Below are 22,406 nucleotides of genomic sequence, written 5' to 3' on the forward strand. Positions count from 1 at the left end.
CACTCCCAAGCCCACAGCCTCCAGTGTCCAGTTTCAAGAGCTGCTGGGTCAGGATCTATGACACAAGTCCTCCCACAGATGCCCACTACTCGGATCCTCTGAAAACAGCACTCTGCCACCTGCGGGGCCTCTACTGCAACTCGTTGTAGGCGTCCCCCACCCTGAAGCTCGAAGAAAAGGGAGGGAACAATCTCTGAGCAGCCCTGACGGAGAAGAGAACCTCCAGTCATGTGAAGGCTCCCATCCACCTGGGTGCTATTGGCTGGAGAGGCATGAGCCACTCAGCTAGAACTGCCTCTGAGATGTCCTGGCACATGCTCTGCACCCCTCTCATGCCCTGTAGTTGGAAACCCTGCACCTCCTCTAACAAGCCTGTGAACTCTAACCAGTCACCTAAAGAGCGCGCTAGACCCACTGCCATGGGACCCCAGGAAACATGAGACCGACTACCAACCAAGTGGCCTCTCTGAGTGCTAACCATGGGGTTCCAGACAAGGGGCTTCCGTAGGCGCTCCTCCATGCAAGTAGGCTCTCTCTGCTCCTCCAGGCCTCGCCGCAAGAGCGAAGCAGACTCACAACGAAGCGGTCCTCCAGTCTCCTGCTCAAACCAACTCTACGTATCTCTGTGAATATCCATCTGGTCGAAGGTTGCCAGGGGCCTCCTGCCTGAGGCACCCTAGCACGAAGCCGCTGTAGCAAGAACTCCTTCCAAGGCTCTTCACCTGGAAGAAGTCCTCTGACGATGAACTTCCCAAGAAGGGCTCTGCTCTGCTGTGCAAGGTCAATGATCCCAAGCCCTCCCTGTGAACAAGGAAGAGTGATGACCTGCCAAACCACTTTGGCTCGGGCTATCTGAGTGTCACGTCCTGACCAAAGGAAGTTCCTGATCAGCCTCTCTACCTGGCTGATACAAGAACTCGAGAAGATCCAGCAAGAAGTGATGTACCACATAGTGGCCAACAACACCTAGTTGGCCACTACTACTATGCCAGCCAAAGAAAGTCGTGCTGAGCTCCAATGTAACAACTTTCTCCTGACAGACAAGAGAAGGGGAGCAATCTGCTGCTCGGGAGACAAGTCCAAACCAACCTGACAACCCAAGTACCGAAGTGCAGTCCCTAGGAGAATCCACCTAAAACCCTCTCCTGGCATCCAATCGGGTACAGGAGCACTACCAACCGAGAAAGCATTGTCTTTCTCCAGTTGATCAGTGCTCCCAATGCACAAGAGAAGGTCTCCAGAGCCTGCTCACACCTGTGAAGGTTGGCCTCCTGGCCCTCTAAGTACAAGGCTGAGTCGTCGGCAAACTCAGTGTCCAGAAGCTCATCTCCCCGAATAGGGAGTGCTAAGCCCCGTAGACCAACCTACTGCGACACCAAAAACCTGCTCATCGCCTTCGCATAGAACAGAAAGAGGAAGGGGGCAAGAGGACAGCCCTGTCTGACCGAACATGTGAGCATGAAGCAATCACCTCTACCTCCCGCCAAAAGCACCTGACTGTGAGCCTGTCTGTACAAAGCTGACACCCCTCTGATCCAAGCATCTAAGAAGCCCATCCTGCGTAGAGTACCCTCTAGAAAGTCCCAGTCAACTCTGTCGTATGCCTTCTCAAAATCGAGAAGAAGAATCACTAGGTCCTCACCACGGAGCCGAAGCCTCCCAAAAAGTAAAGATGTTGTCAAGGATACTGCGTTCCTTGACAAAACCTGTCTGCGTCCCATGTATAAGGCTCTCTAGAAGTGGCTGAATCCTCAAACTCAGAGCCTTGGCAAGAATTTTGTAGGCTAAGTTGAGGATGATGATGGGGCGCCACTGTCGAATCTCATCCAAGGAGCCACCCTCCTTGGAAATGAGGTAGATCAGGCCCTCACTCATGCTGTCAGGCATCGCCCCTGTGTGCAAAATATACTAAAAAGCACTACAGAGATCTGGGCCAAGTAGGTCCCAGTACTGCAAGAAAAAACTGGGAGTCAGCCCATCCTCACCCGGACAGCTACCACGGGGGGGCCCTAAGAGCTGTGTGCAGCTCCTCAAGCTGAAGTGGTAGCTCAAGCCTCTGACGCATCTCCTCAATCACAAGACAAGGCATCTGTGCCCAAACCTGCTCCCTGCATGCATCCTGACGCTCTGACTAGGGCTCTGCAGACAGGAACTCACGATAAAAGTCAGTAGCAACTGCACGCATATCCTCGGGCTCTCAGAAGCAACTGATCCGTCGGTCCTCCTCAACTGACTGACCTTGGCATGCGAATGCCGAGGTTCCACTGTCTCAAAGAAAGCACCCGTCACTCTGTCGCCCACCTGGGTCCACTGAGCTGCCGTCGCGGTGGAAAGCAAACTCATGTCGCCTCTCCTCTCTGCTAACAAGCTCCTGACGAGCCTGCTGTAGCTGCTCCTCCAACCAAGGACTGTCTGGATGCTGCTTCTGCATCCTCTGTAGCGAAGCAATGCCCCGTCTGAGACGCTGCTCCTTCTCTCTCGCTGCAGCCCGGCGAGCCAGAGACTCCTGGAGAAAAAAACGGCTAATCTGAGCTAGGCGTGAGGCCACTCTGACAGCAGGAGAATCCTGCCTGTCTAAGCTCTCTGTCCAGAGAGCCTCTACCCGCTCTCTGAGTGCCGAGTCCAACAAGACCCTCTCTGAGATGCGAAGCATCGTGCTCCCACTCCTCTGCATGTCTGCCACTGTGAGGATCATTGGTGCATAATCCGAGAAGGAAGTCCCTGCCAGAATGCCCACTGTCCCTCCCAAGTCACTGAAATGGTCACTAGTGTAGAAGCGATCTATCCGCGATAGATTCACTCCTCCCACTCTGCGGTCCGAATGCGAGAAGGCAAGGCTGTCTGGGGGCCTCACAAAACCAGAGTGCTGTCAAACATCCGAGACCCTCAGAGTCGTACAAAACCTCTGCCAGCTAAACTCCATGCACAGTAGCATGGCTACCACCAATCCTGTCAGAAGGGTCCTCCAACATGTTGAAGTCCCCTCCTATGCACCAGTGTTCTGCCTACGGCAGAGACTCAACTATCTGTGACCAAAACTCTGCTCGAGCACTCGCCACATTGGGTGCATAGATGTTCAGGAAGCCCACTAGGCAACCCTGAACCTGCATAGTAATCCAATGAGCCCTGCCTAGCACAATAATCCCTCTGCCCACAATGGACTGCTGCAAAGAGTCTGCAATAGTCATACATACCCCACCCTGGATGCCTCCAGGTCCAAAAGCAGCTGACCAAAAAGTGTAATATCGTCCACGCAAGAGCTGACCACAACGTCTAATGTGGCTCTCACACAGATGGTGCTCCTGAAGCATAAGGAGATCAATCTCTCCTCCCACAAGGTAGCGCTGAAGCTCCTGACGCAGTCGGCCCCGCTGACGCTGAAACTGGGGCCCACCTAGTCCCTGCACGTTCCATGAGACGATCCTCATGGGGAGCGAGAGAGAACAGATGTTGCCCGCAGCAGCTAGACGGACTATCTTCGAGGCTGGCTTGGATGGGGAGTAATCCGCATCCGAACGTCCTCTAGATAGGCGTGACTACATGGAGTGCCTGGCCCAAGCCCAAGCAGAGCGAGCCGTACGTAAAGCAACCTCCTCTGTCCACGAGTCCTCATGAATGTATACATAGCATGGCAAGCACTGTGTATCGGCAAAGAAGTAAACCACAATGTGTCTACATCCTGCTGAATCCGGAGGTCTCACCGCAAACTTGGCCAGTGGCCACAGAGTCTGAAGCATGTCTGTAACTCCTAGTTCTCCCATGTGGTGAGAGAACTCTAGGACCTGTGTGTGTAACCATCCCAACACTGAGTCGAGAGTCGACTCCATCTGGTCCCTGCCGCAAAGGGGAAAGGAGAAGCCAACTGCTAAGTCCAAGGCCTCTGTCCCCCTAGCTGCAAGGAACAGAACATGGACCCTGAAGCAGGCTGCCTCATGGTCTGCTGAGGAGTCGCCGAGAAAACGAGTGAAGTCGTAGTTGAAGAAATCCCATCGGCGCCGGATGTCAGTGCTCGTCAGACCTCGAGGGATATCTGCAAGGGGAGACGTCTACACCTGTAGAGGGGGTTGCAAGAAAGGTTGTCCCTCTCGCCAAGCGACTAGTGGCAAAGGCACTGCCAAGAGATCTCCTAGCAGCCGGAGAAGGCCCTGCCCCCTAGGACGACTGTGGAACTGGAGCGGGAGGGGGGGGGAGAAGGAGCAGGGGGGAGCGGTGGAGGAGAGGGGCGGGGGGGAGGATGAGGAAGAGGGGGAAAACTCTGGAGAGGGAGGGGCTGTCGAGGGTGAAACTGGGGTGGGGACTAGAGCAGGGACCTCATCCTGCTCAAGAGGACCAAACCGGTTCCCCGTGGGAACCCACTGCTGCTGAGTAGGCGCCTGAGGACCACTCTGAGTGCCAGGCTATTGCTGTGGCCCCTGTCGTCGTCAACCACGGACCTGTTGCCATCCCTCCTCCGCTGGAGCCCCAGGCTCAGAGGGTGGCTCTGCATGTGCACGTTGAGTCTCTGTCTGTCTGTTGGCCAGCCCTTGCAAGCTGGGGCTGAGGCTGTGGTGTAGGTCGAGGCCTCCTCCGTGGACAGGCCTTCGCTAGATGGCCCATCTGTCGACAAATGAAGCACTGGTTCGGGAGGCCCGAATACTCCACACTCTGTCTAAACCAACCCCCACTCACCCAAGGCAGAAGAATAACCTACGGGAGTGCGTGAGTCTCTGACCAAAACGCGAACTGAGGGAATGTCAGCCGCCTTGGCAGCTACTGAGGCTGCCATGCGAGGTGTCTCCAGGACCGTCCCAATGGCTAAGCCGATCCTGAACAAAAGTGTTAAGTACTCCCTCCGCAAACCCGGAAAGCAGACGGAGATGGGAATGTTTGCCTCCTCTACTAGAACATCCGAAGCAGGGTCAAAACCATGGCAATGACCTGGGACGCCATCTCGAAGGTCTCAAACTCGATCTGATAGTAACCTCGTCCGAGTATCTGTACGTCCAAGATCTTGCCCACCTTTGCAAGAAGGCGGGCTTGGAGAAGGTCACGCAGCTCTCCTCTGCTAGGTCGGGTGCCAAGGATCTTGCAGATGACAGAAGTCGCCTGCAAGCGCTCTACCTCTGCGGCTAGACTCGCTTGCTCTGTCGGCGAAAGAGCAAGTCGAATGGTGGGCTCAACGGGGTCGGGCGAGGGGGCTTTGGATGAGTCCCTCTGTGGCAGAGTTGGAGCCTCCATCTGTGTCTACTGCTGTGGCGAAGAAACGGACGATGAAGAGACCCTACAACCAAGCATGCCGAGGACTATCCGAAGAAACAGTGCTGCAAAGCCAACTGCAGGAACCTTCGAGAACCACTACCGATTCCGGATAAGCCATGGGAAAGCATTGCTATGGACTTTATCTTTGATCTTCCAAGAACGCCAACAGGGAATGATGGTATATCGACCATTATCTGCAGGTTCAGCAAGCAGGCCCATTTTATCCCTGTCAGGAACAAGATAAAATCTGATCAGATGGCACGCTTGTTCATGTACAATGTGTTTAAGTACCATGGTATGCCACGATCGATTATCAGTGATCGTGATCCTCGCATGACCAGTTTGTTCTGGAGAGGATTGTTTGAGAACATGGGCACTACGCTCAAGTTTTCGTCTTCGTTTCATCCACAAACTGATGGACAGTCAGAAGAGGCTAATTCTACTGTCTTAGATCTGCTGAAATGCTATGTGTCAGATAATAAGGGCAAGTGGGAACAGTATTTGCCTATGCTTGAGTATGCGTACAATAATACGGTGCATTCGTCTACTGGCAAAGCACCTTTTGAGATTGTTGACGGCGGCAAAAAGGTTCCTCCTGTAACAAACTTGGACACTCCAAGTCAAGAATCAACCGCGACAGCACCAAATAACCACTTCAAAACAATTCACAGATCACAATAGATTTGCACTGGCCCGGCGGAGTTCCGTGCCTAGAGATATTGGCCCCAAAGACTGGCGCCCCTTTCGGTATTTCTTTTTATATTACTCAATCATCAAAGTACAAGAGAGCGGTTAGGGTTTCACTCTCAGACTCTGCGTCCAGATGCTCTGAGAAGTAAGGCCCTCACCACTAATTTAAAGGTTACAAGGGATGCCCAAAAGCAGAGCCCCAAAAGCTTCAAATCAAAAGCATCAGTTCTCTCTCTCTCTTAGAGAGTCTTTTCTCTTTTTTTTATAAAAAAAAAAAAGCAAAAGCAAAATTCGCGTCGCTCATCATTTTCCAAAAAAAAAAATTATTTTTTTTTTTTTTATAATCCGCCTCCGCGATTTCCGGAAATTAGGGTTTCTGGCAGAAATTAGGGTTTGCAGGAATTTTAGGGTTTCTAACAGAAATTAGGGTTTCTGTTGTCCGCCACATCATCACTTTGTGACATACCCCCCTCTTGAAAGCATTGTAATCGACCGCGATTACGCCTGCAAAACCGACAAAAGCCATAAACCGTCTTAGCAGACACTGACTGTTAGTACCTACGTACTAGGAACACACATCTAGCACATGTACAAAATCGACAGTCACATCACACGACATCACAGGACATCACCAGACATCACAGGACATCACATGACATTCAACATTCATTCGGATCTTAGACCATGATTTATCGGCAATGTAGCTAGCAATCACATCTAGGTCCAATCGGGACCTCATCGATGTCCGATTGACTAACCCCTATTGCAACCATGTCTATTCGAGATCAATCAGACCAAAATGCTGCAGTCATTTCGGCTATCAGTTCCTGCACTCACAAGAAGTCAAGAACAAATCAGTATCATAATCAGGAATTCCATTTCATAAAGTCATCCAGCAAAATACTGTCAGCTCTCAGTATCCCTGAAGCTCAAAGAGACATCAGTGACTTTAGTATCAAAATCGAGGCATCTGTTGACAAAGGAGCGGAGTAACTCCCCTCTTGTGCATCCCACTGCACCAGATCTTCGGCCAAGCTGAGTTTCTGAGGTCCGTTTGGAGTAGACTATGCTAAACCAAAACATCGAGGTAAAGTTTCACAATCCGAGGAGTATCTGCTAGGTCCTCCTCCTCCATCCACTTGGCATCAAATGCAGGAAAGTTCTTGAACTTAACCAAGAACCGCCTTCAAACTTTACCTTTCTTCGTATCATTATGTGCCAAAATCTGTTGAGGAACAAGGATCTCCTCGTTTTCTTCCACTTTGGGTTGCTCATCAGGCTCCCCATCATCAGGCACATCACCCTTAACAGGTTTCAAGAGACTCACATGCAATGCATTGTGAATCCTCCAAGTATCTGGCAGTTTCAATCGGAAGGAGACATCATTTATCTTGTTAGTAATCTGGAAAGGTCCGTAGTATCACATACTAAGCTTTGGAAAAAGCCTCTCCTTTCCATTTTTCTTTCTTAGGCGTGCCTTCTCAAAAGTAAGAGCACCCAATCATCCTCCTTCAGTTTCCAATCGCGACGATGGCGATCCGCTGCCTTTTTCTGTCGTTCTTGAGACTTCTGTAAAGTCTCGCGAACCTTGGCAAAAGCCGTATCCAAATCTCGCGAATATTCATCCGCTTCAAATTTCTAATCTTTCGTGCTCAGAGGGATGGAACCTTCGCAGCAGTTTCAACAATCTCTCATGGCGTCTTCCCCGTCGAAGAGTGTATCGTGTTATTATAGGCAAATTCCACCAAAGGTAAGTTCTTTTCCCATTGAGTCTTCTGATGCGAGATACAAGACTTCAATAAATCTAAAATCACTGAATTGGCAATCTCAAATTGCTCGTCAGTCTGCAAGTGGAACGATGACGAGAACTGCAACTACGTTCCAATGTTCTCCCAAATTGCCTTCCAAAACCAACTCATAAATCTGGGGTCTATGTCGGAGAGAATCGTCTCAGACGTGCCATGTAATCGGAAAATCATCGTGATCATTCTGTATTCTCGGGAGATCAAAAAAAATGAAATCCATTTCAATATTTTCCCAGGGGCGGGTGGGTATGGGTAAAGGCTGTAACAATCCCTGTGCCTTATGCCTGTCAAACTTGACCTTCTGGCATACCAAGCAACTGCGCACAAACTCTTCCACATCCTTCTTCAGTCTCGGCCAAAAGAAATCTCTCTCTACCCCTTTCATGGTGGTAGCAATGCCGCGGTGACGCGTAAAAGGTGGACAGTGGCAATAGTCATAACCTTTTCCCTCAACGGCTGTGTAACGCACAACATAGTCTTTTTCATCAAGTAGCCTTCCCGAAGGGAGTATCCCGCTACTGTCTCCCCATCCCGTATCCGTGTGAAAATATCTGCAAAATCTGTATCTGTGGCATACTGATCGACCATATCCTCGAAGAAATAGCCAGAACCAACGGTTTCCGAGACAAAGCATCTGCCACCACATTCTTCTGTCCCTGCACATCGACAATCTAGAAGTGAAACTGTGACAAGATGTTCGCCCACCGCATCTGGTTTTCCGAAAGCTGCTTCTGTGACAAGAAGTAGCGCAAACTCTGATGGTCTGTAAAGACAATGAAATCCGCTCCGAGTAGGTAATGCCGCCACTGAGTAAGAGCATGGATAACCGCCAAAAGCTCTTTCTCATAAATCTGTGTTGTCATCTCCGGCCTCGAGAACAAACGGCTCTCGTAAGCTATGACATGGCCTTCTTGCATCAAGACCGCACCCAGACTACGACCACAAGCATCACAAAATACTTCAAATGACTTCTGCAAGTCCGGCAAAGTCAAATCTGGTCCTGTAGTGAATTTCTCTTTCAATGTCTGAAAGGCAGTCACCTCTTTGGGTCCCCACGAAAAAGGTACTCCTTTCTGTGTCAAGGTATGCAAAGGGGAAGCAACCTCTGCAAACTTTCGTATGAACCACGTGTAGTACGAACACAGTCCCAAGAAGCTTCTAGCTTCATGGACATTCCTCAAATCGGGCCAATCACGGATAGTCTCTATCTTGGCCGGGTCCATTCGCACTCCTGCTGCTGACACAATGTGTCCCAAAAAGTGTATCTCTGGTAGGAAAAATTCACTTTTCTTTGCATTAATCACTAACGTGTGATCTCGTAATGCCTGAAAGACTTGAAGCAGATGATCTTTGTGTTCTGCCTCATTCTTGGAGAAAACAATGATGTCGTCAAAGAAAGTGCCAACAAATAGTCTGTACTCTCGAAAAATCCTGTCCATCATCCGGTTAAATGTTGCAAGAGCATTGGTTAAGCCAAAAGGCATCACCAAAAACTCAAATAACCCAAAAGTCGTCCGAAAAGCTGTCTTGTAGACATCTCCTGGCGCTATCCTGATCTGATGATATCCACTCTTCAAGTCAATCCTGCTAAAGCACGAGGATCCCTGTAACCTGTCGAGTATATCATCGATCCTAGGAATCGAAAATCTGTTCTTGATGGTGATTTCGTTGAGAGTGCTATAATCGATCCACATTCTCCAAGATCCGTCTTTCTTCAAAACCAACAACACTGGAGAGCAATACGGTCAAGTACTAGGCTGGACAAGACCCTTTTCCAAGAGGTCTTTCACTGAGTTCATAATCTTTTCATTCTGTACTCGGCTCACACGATAAGGTGGCCGATTCGGTGGCGTGCTTCCAGATTTCAGATCAATGGTATGATCTTCAGGCCCTCTCAAAAGCAATCGGCATGAGCGTGGAGAAAAAAAATCTTGGCGTTCTTTTCTTCAGGTCAAAACATATTCAACTTTTATCCATCGTTCAGTTCTACCAAAAGAATGAGTAAGAAAACTGAAGTTCATCAAGTACAATCTCTAAGCCCTTCATTTATCAAAGTCGCTTTCTCGGCCAGGTAGTCAACCACGGCGTAGTTCTTGTGGTACCAAGGGATCCCGAGTAGAACGTCACTCACGTGCCCTGAACACCCCTGTCATTGCAAACGAAGTTTGCCAATGCTCGGTGTAATGGCAACATCCCATCCGGGTGCCAGTCGAGCTACCTCCGCCTGTGGCGTCAGTCTGTCGGGCGTAGTTCCAAATCGAGCCGCCAATTCCAAGTGAAAAGAAGTTGGCCTTGGCTCCTTCAAAAGAGCTTCCTGATCCTTCACTTTGCCCCGAAAGCGGCAAAGTTTGTACTTTCATTCATTAGATTCGGTGCAGGTCCCACGCCATGTGGTACCAATTCTGCTTTTCTATCTGCCTTTTCTGCCACATTCCTCAGCTACTCTCGAACTCTCAGACCTGTCGTCGTCTTTATCATTCTGTTCTTTTTGTGCCTTATCAGGGCACTTTGCGGAAATATGTCCATGTTCCCCGCATCCAAAGCACTTCTCCTCTCTGATGAAGCGAGCTCTCTCCTCAGGAGTAAGCTTGGGTCGTGCATCCTTTCTTTTTTTCTCTGGGTTGCTCTTTTTCATTCTACTTTCATTCCCAGAAGTCTGTTCGGCTCGTTGTGTCATGGCCTTATCTGTGGGGTAGGTCAAACTGCCAGAGTGAATGGCAAAGCCCCGCTTCGCATGACTCATCAACTCCTGAATAGAAGCTGACTTATGTTCCAAGCAGTGATCTCGGATCTCTGTAGGTAGACCCAAGGTAAACCGCTCAATCTGTTCTCTGAACGAGATCTTCTTGAATGAAGAGGCGGGTAGAAAAGAGTTCCAGAATCTTTCACAATAAGCATTCACTGTATCGCTCTTGGTCATCCGGAGATGGTTCCAAGCAGCTCGTATATCTCGCTCAAACTCTTGAGTCAACGAAGAAGAAATAAAAAGCCTCTTGAATTTCAGCCATGTAACTGGCACAGTCTTGCTTAATAGAAGCGTGGACCACCAAGTACGAGCATTCCCTTAAAGTAAGAGGCAGCTCTCCGAATCTTGGAGTGCTCTGAATAGCGTCCTCCCGCGAAAGTGATGTCAAACTGCTGAAAAAAGACATAGCCTTCGAAGCATCCGAGTATCCTGAAAAAGTATCAAACTTGATCGAGTGGCCACCTTCTTTAAACTCTCGGACTTTCTTGCTTTTATATTCGAGAAAGTCATACTGGTTGGCTTTGTAAAAATTCTTCTTGTTCGCATCAAACTTTCCGTCATCGGAATCTGAGCTGTCTGTAGACGAGTCCTCAGTAGAACTGTCAGTCTCTGGGCGAGATGTAGCCTTCTTTGCCTTTTTCTTGCCCTTTCCGAAGCTTTATGTCTTGCTTCGCTTTTTGCTTTTTCTGTCTTCTTCGCTCTAATCCGAGGAGCTAGAAGAACTGTCAGAAGAAGAAGAAGAAGAACTGGGTACTCCTTCAAATCGAACACGCTTCTTCCGTTTCTTTGCCTTGTCAAATGTCAACTGACGACCCAAATATCCCGGGAAGTCAGTGCCTTTCTTCTGCTTTTTTGCCGTGCTTTTTGGCTTTCTGTTGCGTGTCAAAAAGCTGAGCAATCCGTGCATCAACCACGTTCTACAGTTCCTTCTCCGTATATTTCTTGGAGGCAGAAGGTTTCTTGAGAGCGGGTTTCGGGAGTGGTGTTGTGGTTCTCTGCCACTCCATCTGTACCTCTTTCAAAGAGGTCTGGTTCATATATTCTGCCATCTTCGAGTCCTTGGCAAAATTGAGCATCATCTTTGTTGCATCGCCAATCAATTGACGACGCTCCATCTTTCTTTGCTCCGCCTGAGTAGGCCGAGGCGGGCCATACTCTCTGTCTGAATCTTCGTTGTGATCCCAGCCCGCATCTCCAGATGCAGAGGGAGTCGACTGATCATTGCCTGAAGCCATAGGTGCCGCGGAAAAAAAAAATTCGAGGATCGGATTTCCCGTAGAAGAGAAATCGACCGTGCTCTGATACCACTGTAAAAAACTTGGACACTCCAAGTCAAGAATCAACCGCGACAGCACCAAATAACCACTTCAAAACAATTCACAGATCACAATAGATTTGCACTAGCCCGGCGGAGTTCCGTGCCTAGAGATATTGGCCCCAAAGACTGGCGCCCCTTTCGGTATTTCTTTTTATATTAATCAATCATCAAAGTACAAGAGAGCGGTTAGGGTTTCACTCTCAGACTCTGCGTCCAGATGCTCTGAGAAGTGAGGCCCTCACCACTAATTTAAAGGTTACAAGGGATGCCCAAAAGCAGAGCCCCAAAAGCTTCAAATCAAAAGCATCAGTTCTCTCTCTCTCTTAGAGAGTCTTTTCTCTTTTTTTTATAAAAAAAAAAAGCAAAAGCAAAATTCGCGTCGCTCATCATTTTCCAAAAAAAAAAATTATTTTCTTTTTTTTTTTATAACCGCCTCTGCCATTTCCGGAAATTAGGGTTTCTGGCAGAAATTAGGGTTTGCAGGAATTTTAGGGTTTCTGCTGTCCGCCACGTCATCACTTTGTGACACCTCCCATTTTGCAGACAAAGGACAAGATCTTTGAGGCAGATCGATATGTTGAGAACATGGATGAGATGTATAAAAAGATTAAAGTTGCCTTGGAGAAGACTCAAGCAAAGCAGAAAAAGGCTGCTGATCGTCACCGTCGTGAATTGCTGTTATCACCTGGTGATTGGGTTCTGCTAAGGTTCGAAAAGGCTAGGTTAAAGAAGATGAAGGGCAAGGAACGGCTGTTTCCTAAGCTCAGCATGCGTTACTATGGGCCTTTTCAAGTGCTTGACAAGATCAGCGATGTGGCTTACAGGCTGAAATTGCCTGATGCATGGAAGATTCATAATGCGTTTCACGTGAGTCTTCTAAGACCCTTCGTGGGTGATGTGCCAGAAGATATGCCAGTTGAGGATCAGCCAGAAGTTGAGGAACTTGATGAGATCCTGGTACCTGAGCAAGTTTTGGCACATAAGGACAGAAAAGATAATGGACAAGTTGCAAGACGCTATTTGGTGAAGTTCAAGAACTATCCGCCTATGGATGCAAAGTGGATGGAAGAGCATGAACTGTCAGAGTCACCAAATGTATTGCAGCTTTACCTTGAAGCCTTTGGGTTACAGCCTACTTATGCCCCAACCCAACGTGTGCAAAGGAGGGGTAATGATAGAGCTAGTACATCAAATGTAGATATGAGTTCAGTGCCATAGATGGAAATGGCAAAAGTATGAAGGCCTCATTAAGTCATTTGTATGTTACGACCTTTCTTGCGGATACATGCGATGATAAAAGAGTGTTGATAGCACAAGATCATCAGTGGCGTGTATTTATGGAATGCAATCGAGGACGTTTGCGATTTCAAGAGGGGGGTATGTCACGAGGACGTGGCAGTTATTAACCATGTCACAGAGATGTGGCAACTGCTAACCTTGGTTGTTGGTTTCTTTCCAATGGGGTTTATTTTATTTGTTTTGAGACCCTCTTTTTGAAGTAGCAAACAGTCGGACATTGTATGGCCAATGTGAACGGTCGATTCACCCGCAGACGGGAAGTGGTCGGCACTGGAATTCGTATGGTAAGAGGATGTCTAGGCTCAGAGCAAGATCATATAGGTTCCCCACGTCGCACTTTGCAAGTTGGTGGATACTAGGAAGTGAACTCAATTAAGGCGTAAAGTCAAGGTGGGACTACCAACAAAAAGTATCCGACAGTTGGGCCACATTGAACTTTTGGATGCGGTCCCAATGAGGATAGATGGTCAGAAGACCAGTGGGAGCCCAACGGAAGCATCTCCTAAAATTTAGGGAACTGCTATTTTGGGCCGTGAAATGTATTCGCGTCATTACCTCCGGTATGACTAGGGGAACATTTTATAACTCTGCCGCGAAGTCAACTGGGCAACCGGTCAAGATATTTTTAAGCGGCAAACCCGAAACAGGAAAATGCTTGAAAATGCGCCAAGTGTCACATTTTCGTGAACTTTCCTCTTGCAGAAAAATGGGCGCTGATTTTTAAGCTGGGAGAGGCCTCATTTCAGCATTTGTCACAGGTTAAGAGCTATGGAGTGCTTCCTTTCCCTCTCATGTACAGTGTGATGCTAGGAGTGATGCCCTGCACACTACACACTGCTCTCTCTCTCCCCTACGTGCAGTTATGTGATGCCCCACAAGAGGGCTCCTCATTTGACTGATGTACAGTTGTGTGGGTTCATGCTTTTGTGCTGAGGCAAGAGCCTCCTTGAGCAGGAACAGGGGTAGCTAGCTGTTGCTCCAAAGCAGGCACTGGTGAGGGTCATAACCTCACCATACAGGTGCAAAATCAGCGCTGTGTATGCGTTGTATATTTACTGTTTTTCAGCCATACGGACGCCAGGATCATTGGGAATCGTGCCCCACTGGCAAAGGACAGTTAGGGGACTGTTTGGGGCTGAAAACAGGGCAAAAACCAGTAAATACAGCGTGCTGAATTTACTGTTTTTGGACAGGAATCAGAGGGTATACGACAGTGCAAGCGAGTTCTAGCAGGGGAATTGGTTTCGCACAAATTTTGGGGTTGTTATGCTGCCGAAATTTGGCCAAATCAAATGGTATCTAGGTGGATACACGTGAAGGATTCCTAGGACCTTACCTTGTAATTTACCCTCCTAAAGAATAAAGAAATACCGAAAGGGGCGCCAATTTTGGGGCCTACAGGTTGTCGGTGTCTGCTCGGGGCATTCTAGCTCCGAGCCGTGTGTGTATTCAAGTGTTAATTCCCGTCGCAGGTTCTCTTTGCAAAGTGCTCTATGTGTGTGTCTAAAGTAAAGAATTTCGGGTGAAAGCCAACGCCTACCGCCCTACGGGCCGGTTTCAGCCGCGCCGAAAGCGACAAAGTCTTCTGTGGCTCCTTCGATGCTTCAACTTCGTCTAGAGTCGTGCTTCTTTCTTCTTCAAGAATCTCCATGGCTGACAAAATCCTGAAACCATTTCCAACACAAAAACATGAACATACCCATTCCATGTAAAGTGAATGGAAAAAATCTTGTCTTCTCTAAAGATTGTGCATGCAATGTAAATGAACCAATAGACGGAATGCCAAACCGTTCACCACATACACGCAAACAATGAGATCGAATCTTTCTCTTATGATCTAGAGCAATCAACTGTGGTAATTCACAATGGAATTGCCCATGCTTCGTACTCATACTTTCATGTGCTCGTTCTACGAATGTGTCATGCCAAGGAAGAGACATGGAATGTGGCTTCCTTACATACATACTTTTCAGCTTTTCATGAAAAATCCGCATACATTCGTGCTCATCCATGAGAGAAATGTGCTCAACATACAATATGTCATGCCTAGGAAAAGGGATCACATAAAATGCTGACTAAAATACAGGAAACGATCACGAATAAAACATTCGAACAATGCGTGCGTATCAATCATGTGAACACATAATACTTTCTATGAGGGTTCTTTGGACCTAGGCTTGAGAGCCAAGATCGCTTCTTTCTGAATGATCGAATCGTCCTGTGGAGGTTCTTTGGACCTCGACTCGAAAGCCAAGATCGGTTCTTCGTGATTGATCGAATCTACAACGAGGTTAGCTTCGCTAGAAAAAGCATCCACTAACACATCATCCTTGTAAACAATCACATCATCTTCATGCAAATCATCATGCTCGTGAGAAATCACATCTTGATCATGCAAATCATCATGCTTGTCATTGTCAATCAAATCATCATGCTTATCATCATCATTCAAATCATCATGCTTATCATCATGCAAATCCTGTGTATCATGCCTTGGAGAAGAAGAGACTGAGAGAGTCTCCTTTCCCCGAATCTCTTTCATCGGTGCCTGCACTTGAGAAAAAAGTCGCAAGAATTATTTCATGTGTTGGTCGCTCTTTTCTTTGAGGGCTTTGTTCTCGCAATCAAATTTTGTTTGTCTTGCTTTGTTCTCTCGATCAAATTTGGCTTCACTTTCTTTTTCTTCCAAGTCGTACTGACGCTCTATGGCTTCCATTCTTGCATCGAATTCACGATCTATGGTTGCCCTTCTTTCTTCGTAGTCACGATCTATGGCTGCCCTTCTTTCTTCGTAGTCGAACTTCCTGTCCATACACAACTGCGACAACTCCTTCATAGGAGTTAGTGCAATCCTTGTCGTAGATGGGGAAGGGTCAGAAAAACCTCTTGGTGGGGAAAATTCTTCTTCGCCTCTCTCATGCTCATCACCTCCAAGCGAAGTATCCATTCCGCTTCGAGTGATGACCATTCTCAAGTCGTGGGTTCTTGTGGGTCTTGGGTTCTTAAGTTCACGAGGAACTTGGGTTCTTGGGGGTCTCTGGTTCTTAAGTTCACGAGGAACTTGGGTTCTTGGGGGTCTTGGTTCTTAAGGTTCTTGAGGTTTTCTTTCGCTTGCAAACCGTGTTTGAGAAGGATCTTCTCTTCACCCGAGTTCTACTCCTTTCCGCGAGCGCACCCCTTGGCGGCCTTGCGCTAACACCAAGGTTGCTTTTTCCCACCTCTAGTCGATTGGCCGGCCGCTAAGTGCACGGTCCGCTCTCAATGAGTGAAAAGAGACACAAGGGGAGGCTAGACAAGCCCCTCTTTCCTGGTATTCCTGTCACTCTTCAAAACACGATTAGGAATCGACACGCCCAAGCGAACTTGGGTACATGCGACCGCAACAAGCAAAAAAAAAAATCTTGTGATTCTTGTGGTTCTTTCCTTGAGTGATACAGAACACTGTCAAAGCTCTGATACCAATGTTAGGTGCAGCGGAATGAATGTTTGCGCTTTGCTCAAGATGAGTGCTCCGACCTGTGCTCAAGGTTCCATTTGTTCTTATGGAAGGTAGAGCCTTCCGTTCTTAATGAGAGAATGCTATGATCACAAACAAAGTGAATGGACACCGTGCATGCAAGTGTATGAGACTGAGAGATAGAGAGAGAAGAGAGATACGACACCAGAGACGTTGTAAAACCCTCCTCCGAAGGCCCCACTCTCGTCGACGAGAGTGGTCTACTTATGATTGCACAAACTGGTACAAACTAAATGCATGGGACTGATGCAAGTCTAGGCTATGTCGGTGACCACGACGGGGATGGCGACAACGACCTAAGGGCTGAAATCTGCAATCTTTTATTTGCTGTCCAAAAACGCTATGGGCTGAAATCTGCTGCGGTTCCAAAAATGCTGATTTTTGGGGCTGTTTTTGTGGGTCTTTGTCGCTGAAATTCTGCAGGTTTAGGGCTGAAAACAGAGGTTCTTAAGGGCTGAAAACTGATGGTCTTTCCGGGCTGAATCTGCTACTCTTTAGGGCTGATCTTGATGGTCTTCTAATGCTGAAATCGCTGCAAATATGCAAAGGCAGAAATCTTCAAAAAAGCTAGGCTGATGTTCTACAAAAACGCTAGGCTGAGGTTCTGCAAAAACGCTATGCAATGGGACTTGCTGGCAATGGTGTGATGATGCAAAACGCCAAGTGTTGGGGTCTTCCATCGCGGTGATCTGCTGATGAGAAAACGCTAGGACTGATTCTTCTTGCTTAGAGGGAATCCACCAAGTGGTCTTGTTGAGAAGTTGCCTGCTGAGCTTGGCTCCCGTTGCCTCTTCTGCCAAATAATGCTAGCTTTAGTTTGCTTATATACAAACTTAGCAAAATTGTCCTACCTACTTTCCAACAAAAGTCACTTAAAAATAATAAGTGAAAAATGTCAAAAATAGGTAAAATAGGCTAAATGCACTCGAAAATTCCCCTGAAGAATTCTGATGGGAATTCTTATGATCATGCTGTGTGCAACCAGAGGATATGCATCTACACTAAGTGACTGGGCATGCACGGCCTACGAATAGACTCACAAAAGTGCCAGATCACTTCTAATCTAGACTGACTGGACTGACTGAACCGTGATCATGCTGTAGCTTGTCACGGACACATAGGGTTGGACACGTCACGTGACACTTCCCTTTAGTAAAAGGAACCTTGAGCACCCATTGATCACTCATCATGAGCTTACACCATCATTCACTTCCGCTGCACATTACATTAGGTTATTCAGTTTTAGAAACTTCTTGCATAAATGGTTTGTACATGCGTTTTGACAAATGTTGTTACACTACTATGGACATCTAACATGACATGCATATAGTTTTAGGTTAAAGGAGCCATTCTCGACGTCAATCAGATTCCCAGGTTAGCAGATGTGCCACAGTTTCACCCGGAAACTGGATTCCCAGGTTGGCAGATGTGCGACAGTTTCACCCGAAAACTTTGCTTAGACAAGTTTATAAATAAATCATTTCAAATTATTTATTTTTATAACTTTGTCTTCCAAGTTTGCCCTACCTAAGTCTTAAAAAGTTCATAAGCTACTTTGCCCTATAAAGGGAGTAGATCAGCCAACGTTTTGGATCATATTCACCCAATGCCAAAATTCAGCCCTAGTGTTTCGCATCTGCAAATCAGCCTTGGCGATTTGGTCCTTCACTGCAAGCAAGTGCCCATATCAGAAAATCAGCCCGGCGTTTTCAGTTTTCAGCCCCTTTCTTCGCAAAGAATGTGGTGGATCTGCTAACGCTAACCTTCCTCCTACAACCCGGACCTTCGACAGCCCGTTGAGCCTCTTCTCAGCCATTTCCTCGTCGCATCGAGTGCTCCCATTGCTGTCCATCATCGTCTGCATTTTCAGCCGTGCTTTGCGCAACAAAGCGGCTGCAACTTTGCAACCAGCTTTAGCCCTTCATTCCTCTTACATCGAAAGCACAAATCAGCACCATATCTTCCCCTTGGTGGCCATGAGCAACCCCTCATCGAGGTGGATCCAATGGTGCAACAAATCAGCCCCAAAGGTGCTTCATTTTGAAGATTTTCCGTGGTGACATTTCCCATTGAGGTATTGCATGTGTGTACATTCCATTCACGCAATCAAACGCAAATACCACATCAGCAATGGTGTGGGGGGGCCTTGAGGGGGGTCGATTGGGACCCATTGGGTGTCTCTCTCTCTCTCTCTCTCTCTCTCTCTCTCTCTCTCTCTCTCTCTCTCTCTCTCTCTCTCTCTCTCTCTTCGGAGGGATACCAGCAGACAGCAAGATATGCCGCTTATGCCAGCTAGAGCCAGAGACACAGCTACATTACATATGTCATTGCACAGTGTACTATGAGATTCGGAGCCATTTCCATTGCTTATTCAGAGAGGGTTTCGGTTCTTTCTCTAGGGTCATGAGTTATGAGAATCAGAGATGTCTTGGGCTATATCTACTTGAGTTACACAGATATAGAGACACTTTACTAGGGAGAGCTAGAGAGAGACAGTGCCATGATGGCTGCTCCTCAGGCTATCCCATATCTAGTGAAAAGAAATCTGTAATCTGTCTTTGGGGGCACTCTCATCGACCGAGCACTGGAGCTACGGAGATCCAGACGGCCACGATTGAGGAAAGGGGCTACACAACATCGACGGAGACTACAGCAGAGGATTCGAGCCAGACTCTCTCGACATCCAGAGTGCAAATGAAGATGAATTCTAGTAGTAGTAGTAGTATTGTTCTAGTTCTTTCGTACCCAGACATGGTATCAGATTCACTATTTTGTAATAGATTCGTCTCATAGGTCATTTTGGCCTTTTGAAGACGTTAATATAACATTTCATTTCATTCATCTCTCTCTCTCTCTCTCTCTCTCTCTCTCTCTCTCTCTCTCTCTCTCTCTCTCTCTCTCTCTCTCTCTCTCTCTCTCTCTCTCTCTCTCTCTCTCTCTCTCCCCCCAAAGGAAATAAAAGGAACCATCATTCGCGCTAAGTAGCACCCATTCAAGAAAGGAAAAAAGTAAAGATTTATGGAAGTGTAAAGTCTAGATCTTGAATTCCGTTGCATCTGACATCTCCACGAGTCCACTTGATTAGGATTTTATCAATCAGAACCCTCTTTGCATAAATGGTTTGAACTGTGTGACATCGAGCCTGAGACAGAGTTGCACTACACATGCCACTGCCCCGTCTACTACGAGATACGAGGCCGCTTCCATTGCTTGTTCAGAGAGGGCTTTGGACCATTCTCCAGAGTCATGCAATACGAGGATCAGAGATGCTTGGGCTTGTTTTTGCTCAAGCTACGCAGACACAAAGAGAGCCTGATAAGAGGAGAGGCTAGCCAGTCCCAGAGACAGATCACAGATTTCTTTAGAGATGCCACTGGACACCCGGAGGAGTTACTACCACAGCAGAGCTCGTCGTCTCACACCAGAGGCACACTGATCGACCGAGCGACTGAGCTGGGAAGATCCAGACGCCCACGACTGCGGAGGACTACACAGCATCGGCGGAGGCTGCATCAGAGGATTCGGATCACTTTGGCTCGACATGCACGACGCCCGGTCAGACTACTAACCATGGAGGAGATTGATGAGATCCGCCAGCGAGCGACCGATGCTGGATCTCTTGTGATCTAGCTATCCCAGCTAGCTGCTGTTCACACCTAGTAGTTTAGGATTCCATAGTATTTTTATTGTGACATTTGTCATTTCATTTTTGTCATTGTTGTCATCTTGTTACTCTGAATCTGACTTTGTATCAGATCCACCACATTGTAACTTTCTGGTCTCATAGGTCACTTTGGCCTTTTGAAGACGTTAATATAACATTTCATTTCTCTCTCTCTCTCTCTCTCTCTCTCTCTCTCTCTCTCTCTCTCTCTCTCTCTCTCTCTCTCTCTCTCTCTCTCTCTCTCTCTCTCTCTCTCTCTCTCTCTCTCCAAGGAAATAAAAGGAACCATCATTCGCGCTAAGTAGCACCCATTCAAGAAAGGAAAAAAGTAAAGATTTATAAAAGTGTAAAGTCTAGATCTTGAATTCTGTTGCATCTGACATCTCCACAAGTCCACTTGATTAGGATTTTATCGATCAGAACCCTCTTTGCATAAATGGTTTGAACACGTGTCCAAATAGTGCCGTCACACTTTGTTAGGTATCCGGCAATACAAGCATGTAGCCTAAGATAAATGCAACGTCCTGGTCCAGCACCCATGTCAAATGGATCACTAAGTTGGGAGATACAAGAGTTACACTACCTTGAAACTATGTGTGTGCCCATGTGCACACTTTGAGGGAAAAGCCTGCAAATACCCACCAGCTTCGAGGTTTTGTTACCCACGATTTTCGAGTATTTGTTATGAGGCCATCACTCTCAAAACTTGGGGTTTTCTTTCTCACACACAATACACAAAAAATGACCTGCGGAACTCCAGGTTCTAAAATCCCTACATAAGCAGCCTCACGCCCTCATTTTGGCCCATGCTACCTCATCATCATCTGTAATGAAGCAACCTCAACAACGCCATCAAATCAACCCTAAAATGTAGCACATTTCCGAGCTGTCCAGCAAGCCCATCGGGTTATCTCCTACTCTCTGGCTTCTGCTCCAGTTGGTCTGCAAAATGGCCATGCCACATAAACAATCAGTGCCCCCTCCCGCGCCCCCCCCCCCCCCCCCCCCCCCCAAAAAAAAGAAGAGTAATCACTGTTGATTACACCTATCATGCATGGACCTGCACTTCTTACCAGTTGTACTCAAACTCAGCACATCTTAATCACTGAACAATCCGTGACGGCTGAAAATTCTTCTCGGATACAATTAGAATGGGTGTATAATTTCATATCACTAATATTAAGGAACTACAGTGAAGAGAGACTCTAAATAGAAAGTCAAGTTTTTTTTTCCTTGCAAGGAATGTACCTCAAGTGAAAACTTCATTTGACATTTGTGAACAAATAAGCAGACAGGGAAAAAGGTGTTCATACCCCTGGAGCACGCATGAGTGGGTCTCGCAAGCGGCAGGAAGCAGAGGAAGATTGCATAGTACATGGTTCTTTTGCAAGCGCTGCTGTGCTGAAAGGCCAGGAACGTACAAACCTGTTGAGAAACTTTTCTGAACGGCTGCTTAACTCCAGCGTTTCGCAAAGCCTGTGAGTACAGTGGGTTTGCGATTGACAAGGGCCCATCACTTTCGACATCACCGAGAGAGGGCCTGCAACCTTGCAGCGCCGAACTAACGTCGTCATCATCTCGCAGCCCCTCGCTACGAGCTCAGTCTGCGAGTTCGCGAGCTGGGTTTTAAAATTTGAAATTGGGTTTTTTCATGGGAATCTGAAGAAGATACCTTTTCTCTCAAAGGCACGAATTGAAAGGCATAAAATTTCTATTTGAAAAACTAGAAATTGCTATTTTGATGCTAGTTCTAGAGATGGGGGGGCAGCGGCTCTCTCTCTCTCTCTCCCCCCCTCTCTCTCTTTCTCTCTCTCTCTCTCTCTCTCTCTCTCTCTCTCTCTCTCTTTGTGTGTGAGTGTCTGCTCTCCAACACCAGCCCTCATGCAGGTTGTTGGCTCCTTGTAGGTGTTTAAATTTTAAATTTAAGAGACTGAAACCGGTAGGACCAGTCGTTGGAAGACTAGGCTAAAAGTCCCAATAAAAGGACAGTCCCCATAATTAGGAAAATTCTTAATACAAAGGAAGTTTGCATAAAATCTAATATCTAACCAACCCAAATGATTTTCTCATATTAAACTGATCATTTAAAGTGGGAGAATAAACAGGAACAAGAGTTAGAATATAAACAT

At 47.3% G+C, this 22,406-nt stretch overlaps 1 protein-coding gene across 2 annotated transcripts in view; it reads right to left on the reverse strand.

Annotated features, from left to right (window-relative positions):
- Window positions 1-21,919, reverse strand: part of LOC147421610 (intermediate cleaving peptidase 55, mitochondrial-like) — a 199,971-nt gene extending 178,052 nt beyond the window's left edge. The window contains exon 1 of one of the 2 annotated variants that reach the window (XM_086502601.1): window positions 21,591-21,918. In XM_086502601.1, the coding sequence (XP_086358727.1) occupies window positions 21,591-21,854 (264 nt within the window). In that variant the 5' untranslated portion in view covers window positions 21,855-21,918. Of the gene's footprint in view, window positions 1-21,590 lie in introns of both variants that reach the window. The other variant, XM_086502602.1, reaches the window with a different exon arrangement.
- Between the last annotated feature and the right edge of the window lie 487 nt (window positions 21,920-22,406).

Source organism: Adiantum capillus-veneris, chromosome 27 (assembly GCF_014529385.1).
Source record: "Adiantum capillus-veneris isolate H3 chromosome 27, ASM1452938v2, whole genome shotgun sequence".
Lineage (NCBI taxonomy): Eukaryota > Viridiplantae > Streptophyta > Polypodiopsida > Polypodiales > Pteridaceae > Adiantum > Adiantum capillus-veneris.